The 22,021-nt window shown below is 57.7% G+C and overlaps 1 protein-coding gene across 1 annotated transcript in view; it reads left to right on the top strand.

The window, feature by feature from the left end:
* The window catches only part of UMODL1 (uromodulin like 1), a 66,304-nt gene that overhangs the window by 8,779 nt on the left and 35,504 nt on the right, over window positions 1–22,021 (top strand). Inside the window, exons 4-9 of the mRNA XM_040621884.1 lie at window positions 633–751; window positions 3,253–3,439; window positions 5,562–5,702; window positions 14,102–14,356; window positions 16,756–16,868; window positions 18,313–18,532. Of these exons, the coding sequence (XP_040477818.1) occupies window positions 633–751; window positions 3,253–3,439; window positions 5,562–5,702; window positions 14,102–14,356; window positions 16,756–16,868; window positions 18,313–18,532 (1,035 nt within the window). The remainder of the gene's footprint in view (window positions 1–632; window positions 752–3,252; window positions 3,440–5,561; window positions 5,703–14,101; window positions 14,357–16,755; window positions 16,869–18,312; window positions 18,533–22,021) is intronic.

The following is a 22,021-nucleotide window of genomic DNA, read 5'->3' as shown; positions in this document are numbered from 1 at the left end:
GTTGACTGCAATCTTCCCGGTGTGCTGGAGAAGCCAGGGGTCGGGGTGGTGCCTGTTGGAAGCTGAGCTGTGTCCTGGTGAGGAGACGTACAGTTGGCGGCTGGGGGCTCCTGCAGCACCTCAGGGACCGAGGTCATTCTCCGAGCACTGGTTTGGCAGGTCTGCAGCCTGGCCTGCAGTATGCACGTGTCTGGTCTGGAAAGTTCTGCTCTTGACTATGGCCTGCTCCCAGGAGAAGAGGTTGGTCAAGGTTCAGAACTAAGGAAATATATATAAATAATGTATATACATCATACGGGATATACGTTATAATGCTATAGTGTCAGCATAGTGTCCTGTTAGTGCAGCATAATGTAATAATACACACAATGTGCAATGGAAGATATTACATCCCATATAACATGCATCAATCATACTACTACATTATACGTTATATTATATATAATATAGACAATATTACCTGGCCTACGTTATATACAATAGGATAGTATACAGAGCACGTAAGGAGAAGGAGGGGCAGCAGGTGGGGGAAGTGTGCCACACTGTTCCTGGCAGCGGATTACTTGATGGGAGCCTCTGTTGGCCCCAGCCCATCCCAGGCCCGTTGCTCATCAGAATGTGTCCTCGTGCAGCTCCAGAGAGCCCGGTGACCTTCTGGTACCAGGTGACTGTCCTGGTGAAAATGGACTTCAAGCAGCTCGAGGCGGTGGACCCCAGACTCCTGGACCACATGCGGCTTCTGCACTCCATGGTAGGCGGGGAGGACAGGGGGCTGGTCCGGGCGCCTCTCCAGGGCAGGCTGCCCGGGCTGACTCCGGGGGAGGCACTGGGTGGGAACAGAGGGTTGGGGTGGGGGGTTCCACAAGTGACGCCAACATGGCTGACTCTGAACTAAATGTGAATCCTTCAGCGTGGCTTGCCGCGTTCTGAGGTAGCGGCATCGTAAGCTACCCCATCACCATGTGGAGCACGGAACCCGTAAGCTTTTAGTTTAGACAGAAGGGTGCCGCAGTGTAGACGGCCTAGGCCCCAGAGCTGTGCCCTTGCTAACCTCACTCAAGATCCCTGAGGTTCTAGCCTCCACCCCGTGGAGCTCTGCAGGCCTCCTGGGACGTGCCGGGCAGGGGCTTCTTGATGCGGGGTCTCCACTTGGGCACGATCCACATTTGGGGTGGGGTGGCTCTTCTTTGTGGGGGCTCCCTGTCATCACAGGGTTTCCACAGTATCCTGGCCTCCACGCACAGGAAGCCAGAAACATTCCCCGCTGCGACAACCAGAACTGTCTCTAGATGTGGCCGCATGTTCCCTGAGGAGAGCCCCCCGCTGCGGACACAGCTCGCAGAGCCTTCTCATGGAGCCTCCCTACGCTGCATGGCTCCACCCATGCTGGGAGCCCCGCGGCGGCAGGGCCTGGTTCCTCACCCCGGGCGGCTCTCTCCTGGGGGACAGTCTGACCTCAGGGCCGGCTTTATGGGTGACTGACCCGTACAGTCACCCCATGAATCGAAGGTCCTCACCCTTGGCTTGATGTTCAACTGCTGCTTCGTGACCCGTTGGATAATTCTTGAACAAGGGGCCCCGCGTTTTCCTTCTACACTGAGCCGGGCACAAGATGTGGCTGGTCCCGCCCGACCTTTAGAGCTCATAGATGTGTCCCATCTGCGACTGGGGGTCACAGGGTCAGTCACAGAGCAGGGCCCTTCCTTGATGTGTGGCCCACAGGCAGGGGCAGCCCCAGGACAGATGGCACTCACACTTATATTGTCTGGGCTGTCCAGGAAAGCAGCTAGACAGGTGTTCCAGGACGTCACCTTCCCCTGGAGGCCTCCTTAACTGTCCCAACCGAAAGGGATTTTTGTCTCTTTTTGGCTTGTTGAGGGCTGGGGCTGCCCCATTGGCTAGTCAGAACACTGCTCTGAAGCAAGACTGCCTGGCAAATTCCAACACTGCCGCTTGTTGCTGTGTGACCTTGGGCAAGTTACTTCACCTCTCTGGGCCTCTGACGCCTCCATTAAATCAGAATACTCATCCTCCCACCTGAGATAGGGCTCTGTGGTTTAAACAGTACATGTAAGGAGCTTATAGCGGTGCCGACAATGCGGGCTCTGAGTTGCGGTTGTTGGTATTCTAAATTTTATTGTCCCGGGTCCCCCCCTTCCCTCTTCATGCGCGTGGGTGTTGCTCCTCCAGGAAGACTGTTCCCTCCTGCAGGGGTCCTGCCTCCCACGCGCTCCGCTGCCGCCGGCGCTGGGCACCCTGACTGCGGATCCCCACGAGGCCAGGAGCCCAAGGCGCCCTCTTCTGCCGCCCCCATGGCCAGCTCTGTCTCCCCGGGGAGGAAGGGGTTTTGGGTCTGCCAGGGAGACTGGCTCTAGTGCCCTCCAAAGTGCCTTTCTGCTTTCTCGGGAGACCCGGGGCTTTGCTGGCGGAGCCTGCTCTGGTGATGCCGACGCTGTCTTGGAATCTGGAGATACCAGGAGGGGGAAAGAAGAATTCGTACGAATTAAGAAAAGAGAGCTTTAAGCCTCAAAAACAAAACAGAAAGCAAAACCCGGGCGTGCAGGACAGCAGACGGTGGTTTCTGCCTACTTCTGATTCCACATCTCCCTCCAGGCGACGGTGGGCTGGGGTCCTGGGGGGCCAGGGGTTTTCCTTGGGCGGCCGGGACACAGCGCCGGGACACAGCACCGCGGGTGCAGGGCTCGCACCGCACACGTTTCTCCCGCACGTCCGGAATGACACAGTCTGGAAGCGAGGCGCGGGCAGGGCGGGCTCCTGCCGACGGCTGCGCGGGGAGAGTCTGTCCCAGGCCCCGTGCCCGGGCGCGTCGGGTCTGTGTCTGTGACCAGAGCTCCTTGCGGAAGGGCACGAGTCCCACCGGACAGAAACCCACCCCAATGACCGCCTTATAACTAACGACACCTGCAATGACCCTACTTCAAATAAGGTCCCACTCCGAGGCTCCGGGGATCAGGACTCCAACGCTGGCGTTTCTTGAAGGGCCCACAACGCAACCGTCACAACTGCTAAAGTATTTACGATCTGGTTTGTAGGACTTCTACCGGGATGATGAAGAGAAACATCGCAGAGGGTTTTTTCTGCGGAGCACAATGGCGTGCGCGTGCGCGTGCGTGCGTGCGCGCGCGCGCGCGCCCCTGGGCGTGCGATTAGTCTTTCCTTTTCCGGCCTGAGTCTCCCTGTCTGTCTGATGGGTGCCGGGCCACGAGTGACGCTCTGACTCTGGCCTCACAGGTCGCCAACGCCTTGCAGCCGCTGCGCCCCGCTGTCCACCACCTGCAGTCAGCCCGCGGGGACACCGCCAGCATGGTGTCACGGCTGCTGCTGGGCCTGCCCCGGCCGGCGCCGCTGGCCCACGTCTCCGCGATGCTGGACGAGGTCGTGAAGCGCGTCTATGAAGTGATCAACATCCAGGTGCAAGGTACTGCTTTCCCTCGGTCCCCTCCGTGGGGGGTGGGGTGGGGGCTGCAGGAACCATCCGGCGGGGGAGGGTAGGTCTGACCTGCTTTTAGCTCATTCTGGCCCAAACCAAGTTGAAACCCTGAGCTCCAAGGTGAAGGTTTTGAGAAAGGTTTTTGTTTGTTTTTTTAAAGATTTATTTATTTATTTATTTGACAGAGAGAGACAGCCAGCGAGAGAGGGAACACGGTCAGGGGGAGTGGGAGAGGGAGAAGCAGGCTCCCAGCGGAGGAGCCCGATGCAGGGCTTGATCCCAGGACCCCAGGACCCCAGGATCACGCCCTGAGCCGAAGGCAGACACTTAACGACTGAGCCACCCAGGCGCCCCATGTTTTTGGGCTTTTTTTAAGATTTATTTATTTACGAGACAGGGAGAAAGCACAAGTGGAGGGAGGGGCAGAGGAAAAGGGAGATTCTTTAAGCAGACTCTCTGCTGAGTGTGGAGACTGACTTGGGGCTCAATCCCACGACCCCAAGATCATGACCTGAGCCGAAACCAAGAGTTGGACGCTCAACCGACGGAGCCCCCCAGGCGCCCTGAGAAGGCTTTTGCACCGATATTGCCCTTCCCTTGGCTCGCTCCCTCCGGGTCCCCTCCACACCGTCCCACCCTGGATTGCCTTTCCACTCCAGTGCTGGTGAGCATGTCCCAGAACAGCTAAACCACTGTCTCTGCAGTTCTTGGGTCCCCAACCTTCCCTCTTGCCTTTCCCCACCTTCACCAATGACACCCTTGGCCCTAGGAGGCCCGTTTAGCAGAACTGCCCAACACTGAACTTGGTAAAGCACACAGAGCTGGTCTTGTTTCTGGAAGGAATTACCTGGTCATTGTCTTTTTTGGGGGGATCTTTGTCGGGGTCAGCAAACTTTTTCTGGAAAGGGCCATACAGTACAGAGTTTTGGCTGTGGGCCCCCATGGCCTTGGTCTCAACGGCTCAGCTCTGCTCTTGTGCTGAAAGCAGCCGTGGACAGTGTGTGAGCGAAGCCTGGGCTCTGGGGAACGTTCTTGTCCACAGCGGGAGGCAGCTGCACTTGCCGCTCCCTGGGCCGAGGGAGGATGGTTTCTCTTGCTGGTGGAGCTTCTGTGACACTGACGGTCACATGCAAAGGGGGTGTGCCAGCGTCTGGAGCCCAGCGATTGCATTTTACTCCCTTCAGAATCCACAGATGTTCTTGAAGACCAGACTGAGCCGTGCCAGTAAGGGAAGGGGGCTGTCTTGTCTGTTCTGATGAGGCCCCCATCAGAGACCATGGGAGCGCACCTGTAGCGAGCAGGTCGGGATTCGGGCCCGAGGCAGCGAGTGAGGATGCACGAGCAGGGGAGCCCGGCCATCTCGTAGGGGGTGTTGGGGAATCTACTAGAGGACAGTTGGGGGAGAATCTAAGGAAATGGGACTTCATTCTACGTTGGACCCTCTTGGAGAGCGGGCGCAATGCTAAGACTGGGTGTCTCAGCAAGTCTTGTCTAAAAGGAGGGGACCGCCAGCACAAAGATAAGCCATAATTGGTAAAGAACTAACAGTCACTCGTTTGGCCAAGCGAGTGGGGTGGTGGTTTGCAGGTGACTCGGTGTCTGTGTTTCCTTTCCAGCTTAGGTAAAATTGTGACGTGGCCTTGCTTTGTTTCATTTTATCCTGGTAGTGAAGCACCCTTGTCTGGGCTGGTGTCCTGCCAGACTGTGCGACTGTTACAGGAGAGTGACAGGGCTCTTCTGAACACCAGGGGAGGCTCCATTCTCTTTCTGGTCCAGAGAACTGCCCGTCCACAAGGTTTATTCTTGGGCAGGAGTTTCAGACCCCATCATTTCATGACCCTTCAGACTCGCTGGTGGCAGCAGCTCCCCCCGCCCGCCCAGCACATGGCGCTATAAAGTGGGGGTGCCGCATGCCTGAGACGTGGGCCACCGGCATGGGTGAAGGCACCTTGCGGGCCCAGGGGCTCTCTAAGACAGGGCTCCAGAAGTTACCCTGGGACCACTGCCCAAGCCACTTCTTCAGCCCGCGTGACGCCTATCTGGAGGTTAACGCGAATGACTAGGTGGTTCGGGCTGTGTTGAGTGGCTCACCTACTCCTCTTTTCCATAGATGTTGACGAGTGCGTCATCGAGGAGCTCAGTGCCTGCTCTGGGAGAGAGCAGTGTTTGAACGTGGAGGGCTCATCCCAGTGCACCTGTCACCCCGAGCCGCCGGCCTCGGCTCCCCAAAAGCTGAACCACACGTGTGGAGGTGAGCAACCGGGCCCTCCCAGCTGGGGGAGGCATGGCCGAAGGGGATCTGCTCAGGCTAAATGGTCCACAGGCCACAGAGATCCTCGTGCCTTGCAGAGACGGCATGACTGGCTCGTGTTCCGAGGAGAGCCGCTTAGTTCTTTCCTGCGTACTGGATCACATAGAGAGCTCTTCTTGCACTCGTCCTTGGAGCTAGTGAATGTTCGTCTATGTGCTGTCCACTGCGCTGGATGCTGGTAGTAGAAACATGTACAAATAGGTCACAACCTTTGCTCTTGGGGAACTCAGTAGAGAACACACCAGATGCTTTCCAGGCTTGGCGTGCTAGGAAGATGCCTATATAGCTTATTGCTTAAATTGGGACCCTTCCGAGAGTGAAGGGGACGTGATCAATACTTAGGCTGGAGCGATCGGGACTGTCCCTGTGACCACATGGTCGACCTAGATGACACCGACAAGCAAATGGCTAGCTCTGGTCCAGGCAGGTCAGGGGACGTGACGGGTGTGTACCGGGCGCTGGGTCTATGTGTTTGGCTTCTGCCTTCAAGGGGCTTCTAGTAAGGAGTGGCTGCGTTTTGAAATTGCTATGGCATCCGTCAGCAGAGCGCTGGAATCTGGGGGCGGAAGGTGGTGTGGAGAGGTGGAATCCAGGTATCCATTGGAAATAAGCCCTTGGGACTTGCTGATAAATTCGATGGAGGAGACGAAGGGGGATAAGGCAGCACGACCACGTCCTGGTTGAACCGTGAACACGTGGTGATGCCCGGGTGAGTCGGGGTGGCGAGGGTTATCGGCATTGTCTTCGATGATGGTAGTTTAAAGTGAGATGGGGATGGAATCACGGGTCCATGCCAGGTGCTGACGGAGCTGGATGTTTGGTGCTGGAGCTCCGAGGGGGCCGTGCTACACGCATAACTCTGGGGTGCCTGCATCTAGCTGGCACGAACGCTATGGGCACGGCTGGGAGAACGGAAGGGGGCCTTGGCCTGGAGTCCTTGTGGGACGAGGTGCTGACACATTGCCAGGGCGAGGCAGGAAGCACGGCGGGAAAGAGCCTTCAGCGGTCAAGAAGGAACCATCCTTCACAGATGTGTCCCCCGAAGAGCTCAGACAACGAGCAGACCTGTAGGAGGCTTGGACTCTCAGGAGGGCCTTTTCAAAAGATGGCAGATGCCAGAGCACATTTGTATGCTGGTGGGGAGAGGCCCTGGCTAATTCTGGCGGCTCTGGGACCCAGGTCCGGCCTTCCCTCCTCTGGGAGGCCGTCCTTGGACTGTCTTCTCCCCCTCCCCGAAGGCCGTCCCCAGCTGGCGATGACGGTCACCTGCAGCAGCTCTGGTATGAGGCTCAGGGCAGGCACGGCGCCCACAGCCTGGAGGGGTGTCTGTAGGTGGCGAGGCCTCAGGTGCTGGCCCCTGGGGGCAGCTGGGGTGGCGAGTGGGGGATAAGCAGCTGGAACCCCAGCTCACGTGGAGGGAGCAGCGAGGGTCAGGTTACCCTTCATTCTTTCACTCATTCATCTGTGTGTACGACACACTTTAACGAGTGTCTGCTATGCGCCAGGCACTGTTCTAATGGATTCTTCTGTGTCTAAGAGCCCGCGCTCCCTTGGCTCCCATTTCAGTGAGGAAGACAACACAGATGTGGACAAATTCCAAATGTGGGGCAGTGGTTCAGCTACCAAGATGAAGGAGAGTGATGGGTGGGGTGGGGCCTCGGGTGTGGTCTCAGATGCCGTGGCCGGGGCTGGCCCTTGGACAGGGTGGTCCTTGGGCAGAGACCAGAGTGCAGTCGGGAGTGAGCCCACAAGGCAGGAGTGCGGTAGCTGAAAAATACAAGCCAAAGCTGCCCGCATGCTGACCCAGGGCCTGCAGCTGCCCCTCTCACGGCAGAAGGGGCTTTGCAGATGGGATTAGCTAAGGGTCTCGAGCTGGGGTCGATGGTGGATTCCTTGTGGGGGCAGTGTCACCGCAGGCTCCTTCTAAGAGGGAGGCAGGAGGCTCAGAGGCAGGGAGAGGAGACGGTCGAGGGAAGCGGAGGGCACACAGGTGCTGTGTGTGGTTTTGAAGGTGAAGGGACCCCTGGCCATGGAGCCTGCGGGAGGCAGGGTCTGCATTCTCCCCTGGAGTCTCCGGGAGGAGCAGAGCACTGCCCACACCTGCGTCTTCGACTTCTGACCTCCAGAGCTGTAAGAGTGGATTTCTCTTGTCTTGAGCACTACGTTTGCACCAGTTTGTTACAGCGGCTTCGGGAAACTCCTACATGGAGTGAGGTCAGGCCCCAGTGGAGGCATGTTCACGGTGGGGTCCAGGAACCAGGAGGTGGTGGGGACTGAGCACGGAGGAGGGGGCTGGGGACAGGGGCAGGACCCGGCGGGACCCACCCTGCACAGGTGTGATAAGGCCACGGAGATTCTTAAGTCTTTATTCTGGAAACTTGTAGGCAAATACAAGCCCAGAGAGGAGTGTGATGAATGTCTGCTGACCCCCTGGGGACCCGTCTTGCTCCATCTCTGTCCCCATCTGCTGCCCGCCCCCAGCCTCATTATTCTGAACCCCCTTCAACATATCACTCCATCGGTCACACTCCAGGATGTGTCTCTAGGAGATGAGAGAGATTTAAAAAAACCCAAATGCCAGATCATATCATCCTTTGAAAACCCAAAACCACAGCTCCTTAATCCCATCAAACACCCAGTCTGCTGACATGTCCCATTGTCCCATCACCATCATAACTTTTTGACAGTTGTTTGATGCTGTCTGGGGGTTTCCCTCCCCGTTTCTCCTTGTAATTGCTGGAGGATCCGGCGCCCCTTCCCCCAGCTGAGTTTCCCGTAAGCTGGGATCTGCCAGCTGGCATCCAGGGGCCCTCAAAACCTTTCCCCAGTCTCTGGATTTTCTAAACCACAGTTGGCTTTTCCTTTAATGGCTCATCTGATGAAGCCAATGGATCCCTTCCTAAAATGTTCCCACATGCATCAAATATGCATGATGACCGAGCAGACTGACCATCCGGAGACTGTCAAATTTTGACAGCTGTCAAAATGTCATGACCCCAGATAGTGACGCAGCTGCCTGAAGCCAGGCCATCCCCTCTCTTTCGGTCAATGGTCCGTTGCTGGACTTGGCTGTGCTGTCTCCCCACCAGCAGCCTTCATGTCCCAGAGATTCCTGGAGGAACCTGGTCCACTCTCCCCCCTTTACTGCCCAGATTTCCTGAAGTACCTGCTTGAGAATCCTTGTCTCAGGGCCTGCTTCTGGGGGAGCCCAAACTGAGTTGTCAGCTGTGCACATCTTCATGCATGGATCAAATCGTGCAGTCCAGCAGTGGGAGCGATGAGCACAGATGATGCTTACGGAGGTCACGCTGTCCTGTGGTACGAGACTTCCGTGGTTTCTGGCGGCACCGAAGTCATGACCAAAGGAAAGGCTACATTCTAGTAGATGCTAGTAAAAATAAAGATTCGTTTTCTCATCTACATTTTTGGACCCCTGACGTCTGTGTACGATCCCATCCAGGTTAAGAACCCCTAACTGGGTGACGGGCACTAGGAGGGCACGTGATGTGATGAGCCCGGGGTGTTACCCGCAGTGGATGAATCACTGACCGCTCCCTCTGAAACTAATGACGTGCTGGACGTTGGCTAATTGAGTTTAAAAACCAGAGAACGTAATGCAGAGGTAGCGTCAGATTTAGGTTCAGATCTGACCTTTTCTTGGCAAGACTGCTTCACACGTCATAGGTGCTGTCGTGTGCTTCCGTGATACGGGTTGTCCCTGTTCCTGAGGGCTCAGTGGCAGGAGAGGAGCAAGCAGGACTCTGGCAGGACTGCCCTCTGAGTAAGAGACTGAGTAAGGGACTCCGGAGGGCGCCCAGCGGCAGACGGGGTGACCTGACGCACCTGTGTCCAGGTGCGCTCTGCTGCTGGTTGGAGAACAGACCAGAGGGGTCGTGCAGACCCCGAACCCCATCTGTCCTTCCTTAGTGACGGAACTGGGAGTTTTCTGTGGAGATGCGCCCATTGCAAAGACTACGTTTCTCTACCCCCTTGGCAGGTGGGGTGGCCACGTGACTCACCTTAGCCAATGAGAGAGAGTGGACGTCTCCACGAGAGTTGGGAAGACTGCCTGAGGGTCCTGGCCCTGCTGAGATCAGGCTGGACTCAGCACTAGGGTGGCCTAGGCCCTGTTCGCCATCTGAGCCACATGGGGACCTTGAGGTTAGACCCCTAGCGATGGGGGAGTGAAGACAGAAGGAGCCTGGGCCTGAGGTGCCACAGATGTTCTCCACATGAGTGGCACACTGTGGGGTGGAGCCCTGTCCCGTGGGCTTTCCTCTTTTGTGGAGCAGCTGATCCCGCTCTAATGGAGTTGGTGCCGGGCACAAAGCAGGGAGCCAGCAGGTCGGCCAGGGTACCCGGGAGCAGCAGCTGGCGATGGGACAGTGGGCGCGGTGGGGACAGGTCCCCCCAGGACAACGGGGCACGAACTACAGGCAGGGTTGGCCAGAGAAGAGGCTGTAGGACAGGGCACCTTGTGATGCCTCGGCACCCCCTCTCCGATGGCACAGCCTAGGGGCAGAGACAGCCCACTCCATGTGGCCGTGGAGAGTCCGTTCCGGAACCTGGTTTATTACTTTAACAACCTGTACCAGCAGAAGAAGGTAAGGGCCCTCTCGGCGGCCCAGCACACTGTTTTTATTTCCCCCCGCTCCCTGCCCGATTTTTTTATGCTATTGAAATCCTGCTGTCGATACAGTTTTGTATCCTGCTTTCTTCACTCACTGTTATGTCATATGAAGTTTTCTGGAAGCCAACTCGTCTTCATAATTAGGATTTTCGATGGTGGAGTTATATGCAGTTTCGCGTTCCCTGGGGTTTCCACGGGGTCACTTACCCACAGTCCTCCGCAGCATGGGAAGCCCATGATCCTCCTTCTGACGTGTGGTCCGAAGGTCAACAGCAGCCTAACCCTAGGTCACAACACCTACGTGACTCACCTCGCTTCCCTCGTCACGCAGGTGTTTTGTCATCTCGTGTCAGCACAAGAAGGGTGAGCGCGGGGCAGCGAGATGTTTTGAGAGAGAGACCACATTCACATGACTTTCATTTCAGCATGTTGTTAGAATTGTGCTTTGATTGTTCGTTCCTGTTGCTAATCTCTTCTTGTGCCTGTTCATGAGTTCTGTATCATAAGACGGCATACAGGTACTATGCGTGGCTACCCGGGGCTCAGGCATTGGCCACCTTGAGATGCATCCCCCGCGGATAAGGGGGACCCCTGTAATCATCTACAGCAGTGATATGACACTCTTTGCTCTTTTCCTCAAGGTGGGGGGCGTTTAGCTTGCTTCCACCACTCTGCCATGAAAACCAGAACTTGCGTTAACATTGTGAAGTGGTTATGGAGCATATTGTTATCACGGGGTTTGAGTCAGTCATTTAATTCATATTCCCTTTGAAAGGGACAGAACAGTGAGGACCCTCCCTTTGTTCATAACAACACGGCCAAGAGCTGCTTAGCCCTTAACGCTCCCTGGGGCTTTGTAATAAGTGATTTATGGTCTCACCTCATTTAACCCTTAGGACCGCCCCCGCCCACCCCCCCCAGGAGGCACCTGCCCGTATTGTGCTCATTTTCAGAAGAGAAACACCAGGTAAAGGAAGGTAACCATTGGTACACGATCCCAAAGCTGGTTCTAACAGACAACCCGGGCCCTGTCCACCGCCGAGGCCACATTTCCTAGCGCGCGCTGGCTGGAGGGCACTGCTCTCATCCTGGATTATCTGTTTCCGATCCGGAGCGGCCACGGAGCATCTGACAGGGCGTGTGTGGCCCAGTGGCCGTGCCCCTTCCCCCCCACATCGGTGCGTAGGGCCAGGAGCTGGCCAGCACTCTAGAGCAGTGGAGCTTTCTCTTCGCTGATGCAGAAGCTGACCGGGGTGATGATTGACTGACTCTTCCTGCTCTGCTGTGGGGAGGAGCAAGGCCGCGAGCTGATGCTGGGAAGCGGACTGGTTCCCAGCACTGCTCCAGGAGCGAGAGGCGTCCAGGGTCAGTCCTCTCCTACTGGAATGTTCCATCTCACAGCAGAGGAAGCTCTGTGGAGTGAGGAGGCTTGTCTCCTGGTCACTGCCAGTGAGCCTCTGCACTTGGCAAATGGTAGGCACTCAACCAATATTTGTCAATGAGTGAAAAGGCATGTTGGGGTGGTGGCTATTCCTAGGTCCCTGGATGTTAAAGAAATTCACCTGCCGGCCGCACTTCTGGCAACAAAACACTCCTCTGGTTCGCGTCATGACTCTGGAGTCTGACTAGACTTCAGCCCGCCCTCCATGCACAAATGTGCCCACAGAGCTTCGCACAGACCACCCTACCTCTCCCGTACTTGGCCTCCGGGGGAGAGTCCTGTCCCGTCAGCGAGCAGAGAAGGTTGGAATACAGTAACTGAAAATACCCTGGCTAGCAATCTGATATAATATTAGACTATAGAGTCTAGTATAGTTAGGAATGTTGCCAGCCACACTGTGCCATGCTACTCGACGTCCTGAGTTGCAAGATTCCTTCAAGATAAGGGGCCGATGTTTCGAGAGCGAAACATCACTAGGAAAAGCTGCACCCCCGACCTCACTTCTAAGAGGCAGAAAAGACAAACACAGTGTCCAGATCAGGACGTCAGGGAATGCCAACTGCTAAGGGGAACAGCATGTGTTTTCCATTTAGAGGCTTAATATAAATGAGCAGTCTGCTGGGAGGGTTTGGAGGTACAAACCCGTGGAAAATCCAGCACAAGTTTCAGCTGCTTTTCTAGTGAAATTAGTCATCCAATTAGTGGCATGCAGGGCGGCTGGATTCTTGACAGAACAAAAGTCATCAGATGTACCTCACGGCTCCCGCCTGCTATTCCGGGACACGTCCCGTTTTAGGATCAGGTGGAACTGTATTCAAGGTCACCCTCACTCCTTCCGACATGGTCTCCTTCCCAGCTGGCACCTAATAGCTACTCAGCTCCATGAAGAGCCGTCTCCCAAGCCTGGCGCTTGGTGAGGGCAGGGCTGCCGGCGGGAGAGACAGCCAGGGCCGGCGGGACGCAGCCGTTCGCTTCACCCGTGCCAACGCTCCTCACTGGCAGTCAGGCTTCTGACAATTGGAGGCTCAGAACCTTGGCTCGAATCCTCAGCATTTCTACCTTTCCAAGCTTCAGGAGTCAAGCCGACGGGCTCAAGGGAAAAGAGGAGCAGAGGCCGCCCCGGGAGACCACAGGAAAGGCAGGATCCCCAGTAGCCTCCGAACTGCTTCGCCAGAGATGGTCAGGGTTGCCCGGAAGAAACGAGGGTCCAGACCCGTGGACACGGGGAAGATGATGTGCGTTGCCCAGACAAATGTCAGGTCCCAGGTCTGGCTCACGGCTGCAGGATGGGGAGGCCTCAGGTAGCAGTGCCCTCGGATCACGCAAGGTCAAGAATCAAACAGTATTTTCTGGGGACACTTTTTAAGAGGAATACATCGGAAAGCTAGTGGGCAACGAGGTGTCCTGTGACCGAAGGATGAAAATCCATGTCAGAGCGAAGACGGAGGGAAGGGGTCGAAGGACCATTTTCTCCGGGTCCCAGAGGTGGGATCAGCCTTTGAATGTTGGAAGATGGTTGACGGGCAGCCCCATCAAGGCCTTCCAACACGTGGCACTGTCCTGCCAGTTGTGGCCTTGAAAGCTAGCGGAAGAAGAGCTCAGTTCTGGACGGAACTGAGCTCTTCCTGGACGCCCAGATGGAGGCGGCCACAGGTGTCCTCCGGAGGCTGGGACAATCCGGGCCGTGTGGTCTCCATCCATGTGGCTACGCGCCTGGCAGTGGGACTGCTGGACCCTATGGTCATCCTATTTTGAATGTTTTGAGGAACCTCCGCACTGTCTCCAGAGTGGCTGCACCCCATTCCCACCAACGGCGCAGGAGGGCTCCCCTCTGTCTACATCCCGCCAGCAGCTTGTCTCTCGTGGTTTTGTTTTTAGCTGTTGGGACAGCTGTGAGGCGGTGTCTCTCTGTGGTTTTGATCTGCGTTTCCCTGATGACCAGTGACGGCGAGCACGCGTGTCTGTTGGCCATCTGATGTCTTCTTTGGAGAAATGTCTGTTCAGATCCTTTGCCCGTATTTTAATTGGATTGTGGGTTTTCTGTTTGTTTTGTTTTTTTGCTATGGGGTTGTAGGAGTTCTTTACACGTTGTGGGTATCGGCCCCTTATCAGACGTATGGTTTGTGACTGTCGTCTCCCGTTCTGTAGCTTGTCTTTTCACTTCGTGGGTGGTCTCCTTGCTGTGCAGGAGTGTTCTGTCGCATCTGACGTTTTCCCACTGATGGATTTTGCTTTGGTTTGCTGATCTCACTTGTTCTGTGCTCACAGACTGCCCTCCCATCCGGGACTACGTGACCCTCAACGTCACCAGCAGCAGCTTCCGGGTGTCCTGGAGTTTAAATTCCACCCGGCCCCGCACGTTCCTTGTGCGGGTTTACAAGGCGGGGGAGCTCCTCCGGAGCGCCAGGACCACGGGCAGGACCCTGCAGGTGGCTGGGCTGGAGGCCGGAGAGCTGTATGTGGTGAAGACCAGCTACCAGGCATGCGGGGCCAATGTCACGGCCACGCTGACTGTCAGAACAGGTAGGTGCACTGGCACGTGCTCCGCTTGTCACCTGTGAGGCTGTGGTCCCACCTTCATCCTGTCGGCCCCGAGATGCACATCCTCCTTCGCTCTATTCTCAGGGCAGAGGCTGTCGCCGGCCTGGTGCCACCCTCCCTGGGGGGCGGTGGGGGCTCTCTGTCCTCAGAGCAGTGCCGTGGTGGCTGTCTGCGGTCTTCACGGCTCCCCTCACGCCCCTACATCTCGTCCTGCCCAGGGGGGCTCACTCTCACACCTGAGGTGACCAGGGACTGTGGGAGCCCATCTTCTGGTTAGAAGGACTTAGCAGTCAGAGAGCACAGAGAAGAAAGTGTAATAAAGCGAACATGGCCGCGGCGTTCATGCACTGAAAGAACTCCTGTGACACCGAGTTCACAGGGCTGAGCTCCCAGACCAGAGCTGAGCATCATGTGAAATCCTCACGGGCCTGTTTTATGTCCCACATGAGGCACCTGGCCAGCTAGCGCAGTGCCCCCCGGATGGGTCCATGAAGCAACTTCCTCTCACCCAAACAAACACGTTATGGGTGTGAACCAGCGAGTCAGCTCTGGAAAGGGCAGTGGGTGTGGCTGGGGTTGGGGGGGCGCTCTGCAGGGGGCTGACCTTGCCCCATCTCATGACTCCCTCTCCTTTCGGCCTGGCCTGGCGGTCCCTGAGTGGGGCAGGCCTTGGTCAGGTCTGGCGCTGGGGGCGGGAACTGTGTCCTGGGCTGGCTGCTGGCTGGGGACGGTGGAGCGCCCAGACATGCTGGTCTGGGGACAGAGCACAGATACCACGGCATGTGACACTCTGTGGGGTCTGTCTGAAGTAGAGATTAGTGCCAGTGCCAGGGCAGTGAATGAATGAGGGATGGCATGAGCAGGCCTTTGAGGACATGGCCCTCTGCCCTTTGTGAGCCAATTGGGGGCTGGCCCTTGCTAAACTGTCATAGCTCGTAGAACGGGCACCCAGAGGGCTCCCCCGCCGCCCCAGCCATGAAACACGCGAACCTTGGGGCATGAGGCTTCTGATTCCGGAGCAGGCAGCACCTTATCTGCTCATTCTGTTTTCCAGGTACTGCGGGGAGTAAGTAGAGGGAGCACCCTGTTCCCTAGGTCATCCTGGGAGTGAGGGCACACCCCAGTGCTCCCCATGCCCTGCTCGCTGCTGTCCCTCGCCCCCTGCTCTCTCCCCAGCTCATCTCAGAAAGGATAATGTACTGAGCAACTTCTTGTCTAGCAGGACGTGCCCTGGGAACTTTCCAACCTGTGCCCTCGGGAAAGTTCCAGAAGACTCCTGAACTCTCTTCTTTCCCCAGCCTTGGTTTTCTTTTCCTTCTCCGTATTGTAAAAATGCCGTTTGTGTGCACACTGCTCTGTTAAGGAGCTCGATTCACCTTCCAGGCTCTCTATCTAATTAATTCAGCCGTGATAGGAGCCGGCCACCTAGGGCGGCGGTGGACATAATGGCCGCAGTGGATACAGAGCCTCGCAGAGAATTCGGATTCCCCGGGCATGGGTGGGCACTGACCAGGAGGATTTGTGCTGTGGGAGGGTCGAGGCTGACATCATAGGGACTCTTCCTGCCCTGAAGATGGGCGAGGGTCCAGAGGGCCCCTCATCTGGAAACACACAGTATACAACCTGGTGACCTTTCTGTGGCCCTTTGTGGCGCCTGCACACAGTGGTGATAAACTGCGCCTTGGGCTCAACTTGCTCGTACGGGGAGAGCGGCTCTTAGGTCATCAGAGAAGCAGAGACGTGGCGGGACCTGCGGTGGATGTTGGGTTCACTTTCGGTGATGAAAGAGACACGTGTTCCCCGTCCCATCATACTTGTCCAGCTTTGCTTATGTCCAAGTGAAGGGTGCCTCCCTCGCAGGGCGACCGCCCCGACTGGTTTGCCGGGGACAGAGGAGGTTCTCCAGGTGGGACTTGCGGGGCGCACACCTGGAGAGTCCTGGGCGAACGGGGTGCATTGGTCTCCAAGTGCTGGGGCCTGGGTGGGACCCGCGTGAGGACCTGGCTGGCCATGCGTGTGAGTGGGACGGGAAGGCAGCAGCCACGTGGGGTGACAGATGGCGGGAGGGGCCTTCAGACCCTGTGTGTGGTGGCTGAGTCCGGGTTCCTGATGGCGTGGGACATCTGCTCCTGTCCTGCCGGCCCCTGCTCTGGCTTAGAAGCCTGTGTGTGTCGGGAGGCTCCTTCCCTCCAGCACAGAGGTAAACCGTCCTTCCCTCCGTGTCCCCCACCGCGGCTCCCTGTCCCGGACTCCTGCCTCCATGTGTCATGGAAGATATAACAAACATCCCCCAGAAGAAGAGACTTTCTGGGGAACAGGGCCTGCAAACCATGTGACTGTGCATCACCGATTTTGGCTAATGTGTGTTATTGCTGTTGCAGACGCCCGCGTCTTCGAAGTCACCATCCGCGTCCTAAACCGCAACGTGACGAAGGAGCTGCTTAATCACAGCAGCCCCGAGTTCCAGGACTTTTCTCGACAGCTGCTCGGCGAGGTAAAACCGGAGCTCAAACATGGTGCCCTGCGGGGGCGTCCGAGCGAGACACCTGCACACGCCAGCCCCGGCGCTGAGCCCCTCCTAAGCGACTGCACCACCCCAGCCCAGACCCCGCACTAATTACCCAAACGCTCCCCCTTATGCAGCACTGAATCTAGATTTGTGGCCAACTGTCTTTGAAAACCATGCTTTGGTTCAAATGGGCTTTTGCTGGTGCAGCCGGGTTTTCCGTGGAACCTTCCATCTTGGGGGGCCTGGGTATCTATCTCTCGCCCTGCTTTGGAGTGGCTGCACTGGGGAGGCATTTACCAGGGATCCTGGCATCCATCCCTCCCCGTGGCTAGCAGGGGACAACAGCACAGAGCCCGGGAGGACCAGGCCAGTGGCTAACACTGTCTACCCTTGGGTGGACAGACCAATTAGAGAGCAAAGGGACTTGCTAAACCGTGGAGAACCATGAATGGTCTAAGATTTTATCTTTCCTGCAAACTGGTAAGTTAGGCTGTTCCTGTCAGGTGGTGCTGGTGGACGACGTGGGGTTCTGGGGTGGAGACCGAGGGCTTTATCCCCCACAGTGGAGTGGGCAGCGGGAACATCACACTGGTGACAGTTCCCTCTGGGTGCCAAGTCCCACAGGGGTGACATGGAGGGGCCCGGGGTTGGGGTGCACATAGCAGGTCACAGCCGGGGAGCTCTGAGCTTAGGGAAACTGAATCTTGTAAAGGGCCAGGAGCAAATCTGCCTAACGTTGCTCCAGAAAGGGACACTATCTTTACGGAGGCAGACGTGAACAACTCTGCCCTTTGCTCTGAAGGGGCCACTGTCTCTCCCCTGAGGCTGTTCACCCCACAGACGTCTTAGAAAGAGACTTCGGAGCAAAAGGGCAGTTAGCACTTCTGCTTGCAAGATGTGTAGACGTGGGACAGACGGAAGGAGGGTGTCTCTCCTCCTTCACCTGTCTGGTGATTCTCGCACGTGTGCAGGCATGGTGGGGGGATGGGGTGGGGCCAAGCTGGCCTCCCGCGCTGGGCATGCTGGCACTGAGCGCCTGCTTGCCTGGGTGTTTCCCTGGGGATTCAGCCAGGAAGGGGGTGTCTCCAAATAGCCACTCACGGTCTGTCTGTCTCACACACACGTTACCTGCACGCTGATTTTCAGGGTGTCTCCTGCTCCGTGACGGCGAGCCCGATTGTAGGTTCCCGTGGATTCTCACAAAGAGCGATCGGGCCCTGCCTGGCTGTCCCTGGGGAGGCCTGACAGGGGTGCGGGGAGCTGGGGCGTCTCTGCTTGCCCCGAGGGGCTGGTTGCTGGGCACCTCGTCTTGGTCGTGAGGGGGACAGATTCTGTGCACCATCCGTCCGTCGCACGGGCCCCCCTTCATGGTTTTGAAGACGCCGATGGAAGCATCTGCTCTGAGCGTCTGTTGCCTCTTCTCCACTAGGTTGAAAACTCCTTCCCGCCGGCAGTATCCGACCTGTACAGGAGGGGGAAGCTGACGGTGCGGATCGTCTCCCTCCAGGCCGGAAGCGTGGTGGTGACGCTCAGGCTGACGTTTCGGGACCCCGAGTTCCCAGTGGGAGTCTCCACGCTGGCCCCCATGCTCCCACCTCTGCTGGCAAGCACGGTGTTCCAGATCGACCCGCAGGGGACACGCATGCAAGGTCGGTTCCCCTCCACACCCAAGTCTGCCACCAGGCCCCGGAGAGGCCCAGCCACGTTATTGCAGGTCCACGTTTGCTTTATTGTAAACGACTGATCAAGTACGTGAAATTCGTATCCTTGCTCTGTGTTCCTGTACAGAAGCTGGCAGTCCGTCTACATCCCACACCTCCCTGCTCCGGGCGGGAGAGGAACCCCAGGGGGAGCTCATTCCCGCAGATGGCCCAGAACACAAGTTGGGGCAGGGCCCTGGAGGACCCTGGAGGGGATGGGCACTGGGCGCTGACTCTGCGTCAGGGCCCTGCACACGGCCGCCTTGCCACCTGCTAATGCGGGCGTCTAGTTCCTCGGCCCAGACGTTATGTAATTTTACTTGATGTTGCCTTGAGGCAGGAAGTCACAGATCAGGGGAGGGGGAGAGACCCAGAGACAGAGAGAGAGGAGATTGGGGGGAGGTGCGGAGAAGAGAGACAGAGTCAGAAATAGAGGTAGAGAAGAGAGAAACAGAGACAGAGATATAGAAACAGAGATCTAGACATAGGGAGAGACAGATAGAGATGGAGACATGGAAAGAGACAGAGAGACAGGGGAGAGACAGAGACAGACAGACATGGAGAGAGACAGAGACAGAGAGATAGAGAGTGAGATAGAGAGACATGCTGACATGTAAGAAAGGTTTTGCTGCTCATACCCGGGGGTGAAGTTCCCCGCAGCGAGAGCACCTGCAGCCTCCACGTCCGCTAGCCTGCCTGGGGCTCCGTCTGGGGAAGGGGTGTCTGAGAGCGAGCTGTTATCTCTGGGCTTGGCTGTGTTCTGGCTTGCTGTCCTAACCTCCCTCCCCAAGGATGCAGGGAAGGCCATGGGACTGTCACATCTGAAGTCACACCTGGAAAACCCCTGCCTGCTTAGCCTGGGGGCTGCTCTGTCACTCACCCTCAGGGATGGAGATGGCAGGGGTCCCCTGCACCTGGGAGGCCTGCTTACCTAGGCTCGGGGGCTAAATGCAGGGCAGGCACGGGGAGCCCTGTGGGGGCGTCCTCAGCGGACACCCCCAGGACCCACCTGAGACCAGCTCTGAGCAATCTTTTGGTGGCCCAGCCAGCCCTTCCGGCTACTCCCCAGCCTGTCCCTGTGCACCAGGCTTTAGTTTACTCCAGATCCTTGCCAGTGTGTTGAGTCGTGGCCCCCAAAAGAAATGTCCACCTAGAACTTCAGGCTTTGTTTGGAAGAAGGGTCTTTGCAGATAAAAGTCAGGTAAGGATCTGAGATCATCCCGGATCAGGGGAGGGCCCTGAATTAGAAGACACGGAGGAGGAGAGACCCAGATACATAGGAGAAGGCCACGTGGAGACGGAGGCAGAGGCTGGAGGCCACGAGCCCGGGAACACAGGGAGCCCAGACGCTGGAAGAGGCAGGGAGGACCCCCTCCCAGAGCCCCAGAGGGAGGGAGGCCCTGCCACACCTCGACTCTGGACTTTGGCCTCTAGAAGTGTGTGAATGAGCCCCGTGGTTTCCAGCCAGCCTGGAAGCTCTTGGGGTCTGAAGGCGGCCTCCAAGAAGCAATGCAGAGAAGAGGCACCTTCGTCGCTAGTGTTCTAGGGTTGTTAGCAGGTCATGTGAAGTGTTCCAGAAACCCCTCAGCAGTTACCTCTCACCCTGTAGGCTCCCTGCCTGACAGTGGGCTGTTTGCTGAAGGGTGGCTGTGGGAGGCCCCCTGGGGCTGGGACCCCTCTTCTGCCCAGTGACTGGGGTGGGGGGCACCTGGCCCCGTGCAGGGTCTTCTGACCCAGTGACTGCTGGCTGTTGTCACCGGAACCTGCAGGCAGCCCTCCCTCCCCCTGCCATCCACAGCCCCCACTCCGGCAGGCAGCCCAGGCCTGAGCCCTCCCCAGGAGCGCCCCAGCCCCGCGGGCGGCCGACTGGAGGAGAAGCACATGCCCGGCTAGTCCACAGAACGCCAATGAACCACAGCCCAGAGAGCCCCCTCCTCTGTGGCTCGCACAGAAATGCTATTGTTGGCGGCCTCAGAGCATTCCTGGGTGATTTGGGGGCTCTCGCCTGCCATGAGTCAACATGTCCCAACAGCGTGGGGGGTCATGTTGTCATGACCTCAGCTTCTCCCTGAGGCCCATCTGTTGCGGGGGGAGGGGGGTCACTGGGTGGCCACGTGTCCTTGGTCTTCCTCCAGGAGGGCGGGCCCCTTGCTGAGCAGCACCCTGTTCCTATGAGCCGCACCCTCCGGGGGCCTGCTCAGCCTCGCCCCAGCTGCGCGGCTGGCAGGAGCAGAGCGCGGCCCCACGCTCGGGGCCCCTGCCCGCGTCCTCGGCTGGCGGGTCCAGAAGGTGCCAAGGCCACCTGGCAACTCTCACCACAGACCTGCCTCCTCCCTCTAAACTCGAGAACCACCTGGCCTGGGGCTTTAATGCAAGAAGCTGTCGTGCCTGACTCTGGGCTTGCTAGCCAGCTGCGTGCCAGGGGAGCAAAGGCTCGGTGACTCACCACGACTAAAAATAGCCACCAGGTGTTCAGTGGTGCGAGCTCCGAGCTCCGGTCTCGACCTCTGCTCTCCTCAGGGCCCTGCTGCCAGGCCAGCCTGGGCTCCATCCCCAAAACTCCTCGAGCTGCCTGCAGGCTGGAGGTGGGGCAGGGCTCCAGGAAGACCCGGGGGCAGAGACACCAGGGCCCTGCCTATTCAGGAGCCCCAGGTGGGGAGTGGGGGGTAACTGTCGCATCAGCTGGTGAACCTGGTCTCTCAGGGAGCTGTTTCTGTGAAGCTCACATGAGGCTGAACTGAAAACCACAGCAGGAGCGGAGAGCACGTGGATGTTGGGTTTTCTCTGTACAAAACAACTCATCCCCTGTCCTGCCTTCAATCCGGGCTGAGTCCCAGCTCCTCTGGCACGCCGAGCACGGATCAGGCCCTTCTCCCTACAGCTCTGGGGAGACTGGTGCGGAAGGGCGTTGTGACCGGCCTCGGCACGCACGGCCGTCCAGCCCAGCCCAGCCTGGGCGGGTGCCCCAGCCCTCTCCGGCAGAGACGACTCCATTCCCAGCCACCTGCTCCCCTGGGGCGGGTGCGACAGGCAGGGAGCTGAAGGATGGATTCTGGGGTGTGGGAAAACTGCCCCTCAGCTCCTCCGAGCCTGGAATACAGCTGGAGACATTCATGCCTTAAATCACACGTATTACATGTAGCACTTTGTCCGTCAGTCACGTGTCAAGATGTGGGACACCCTCAGGTGTTTCCTTATAAGAGTGGGGATGGCGGTCACTAGGGGGACTGGAAGAGGGGATGGGAGAGGGCAGGAGAAGGAAGGGAACGGGGATCCCCAGCAACCTACTTTCACGGTTTGACTGATGCTAGTCCTGGCTGCCGCTGGTTGGAAATTACCAGGCTGTGGCGGGTGTGGTGCATGAGCAAGCACAGGGGGCCCCTGGGGGGGTCGACTCCCTTACCTAACACTCTTCCTTGCTTAGCTCAGAAGGGTTCC

Source organism: Ursus maritimus, unplaced genomic scaffold (assembly GCF_017311325.1).
Source record: "Ursus maritimus isolate PB19 unplaced genomic scaffold, ASM1731132v1 scaffold_4, whole genome shotgun sequence".
Classification (NCBI taxonomy): domain Eukaryota; kingdom Metazoa; phylum Chordata; class Mammalia; order Carnivora; family Ursidae; genus Ursus; species Ursus maritimus.
This window is presented reverse-complemented; position numbering and strand designations above follow the sequence as displayed.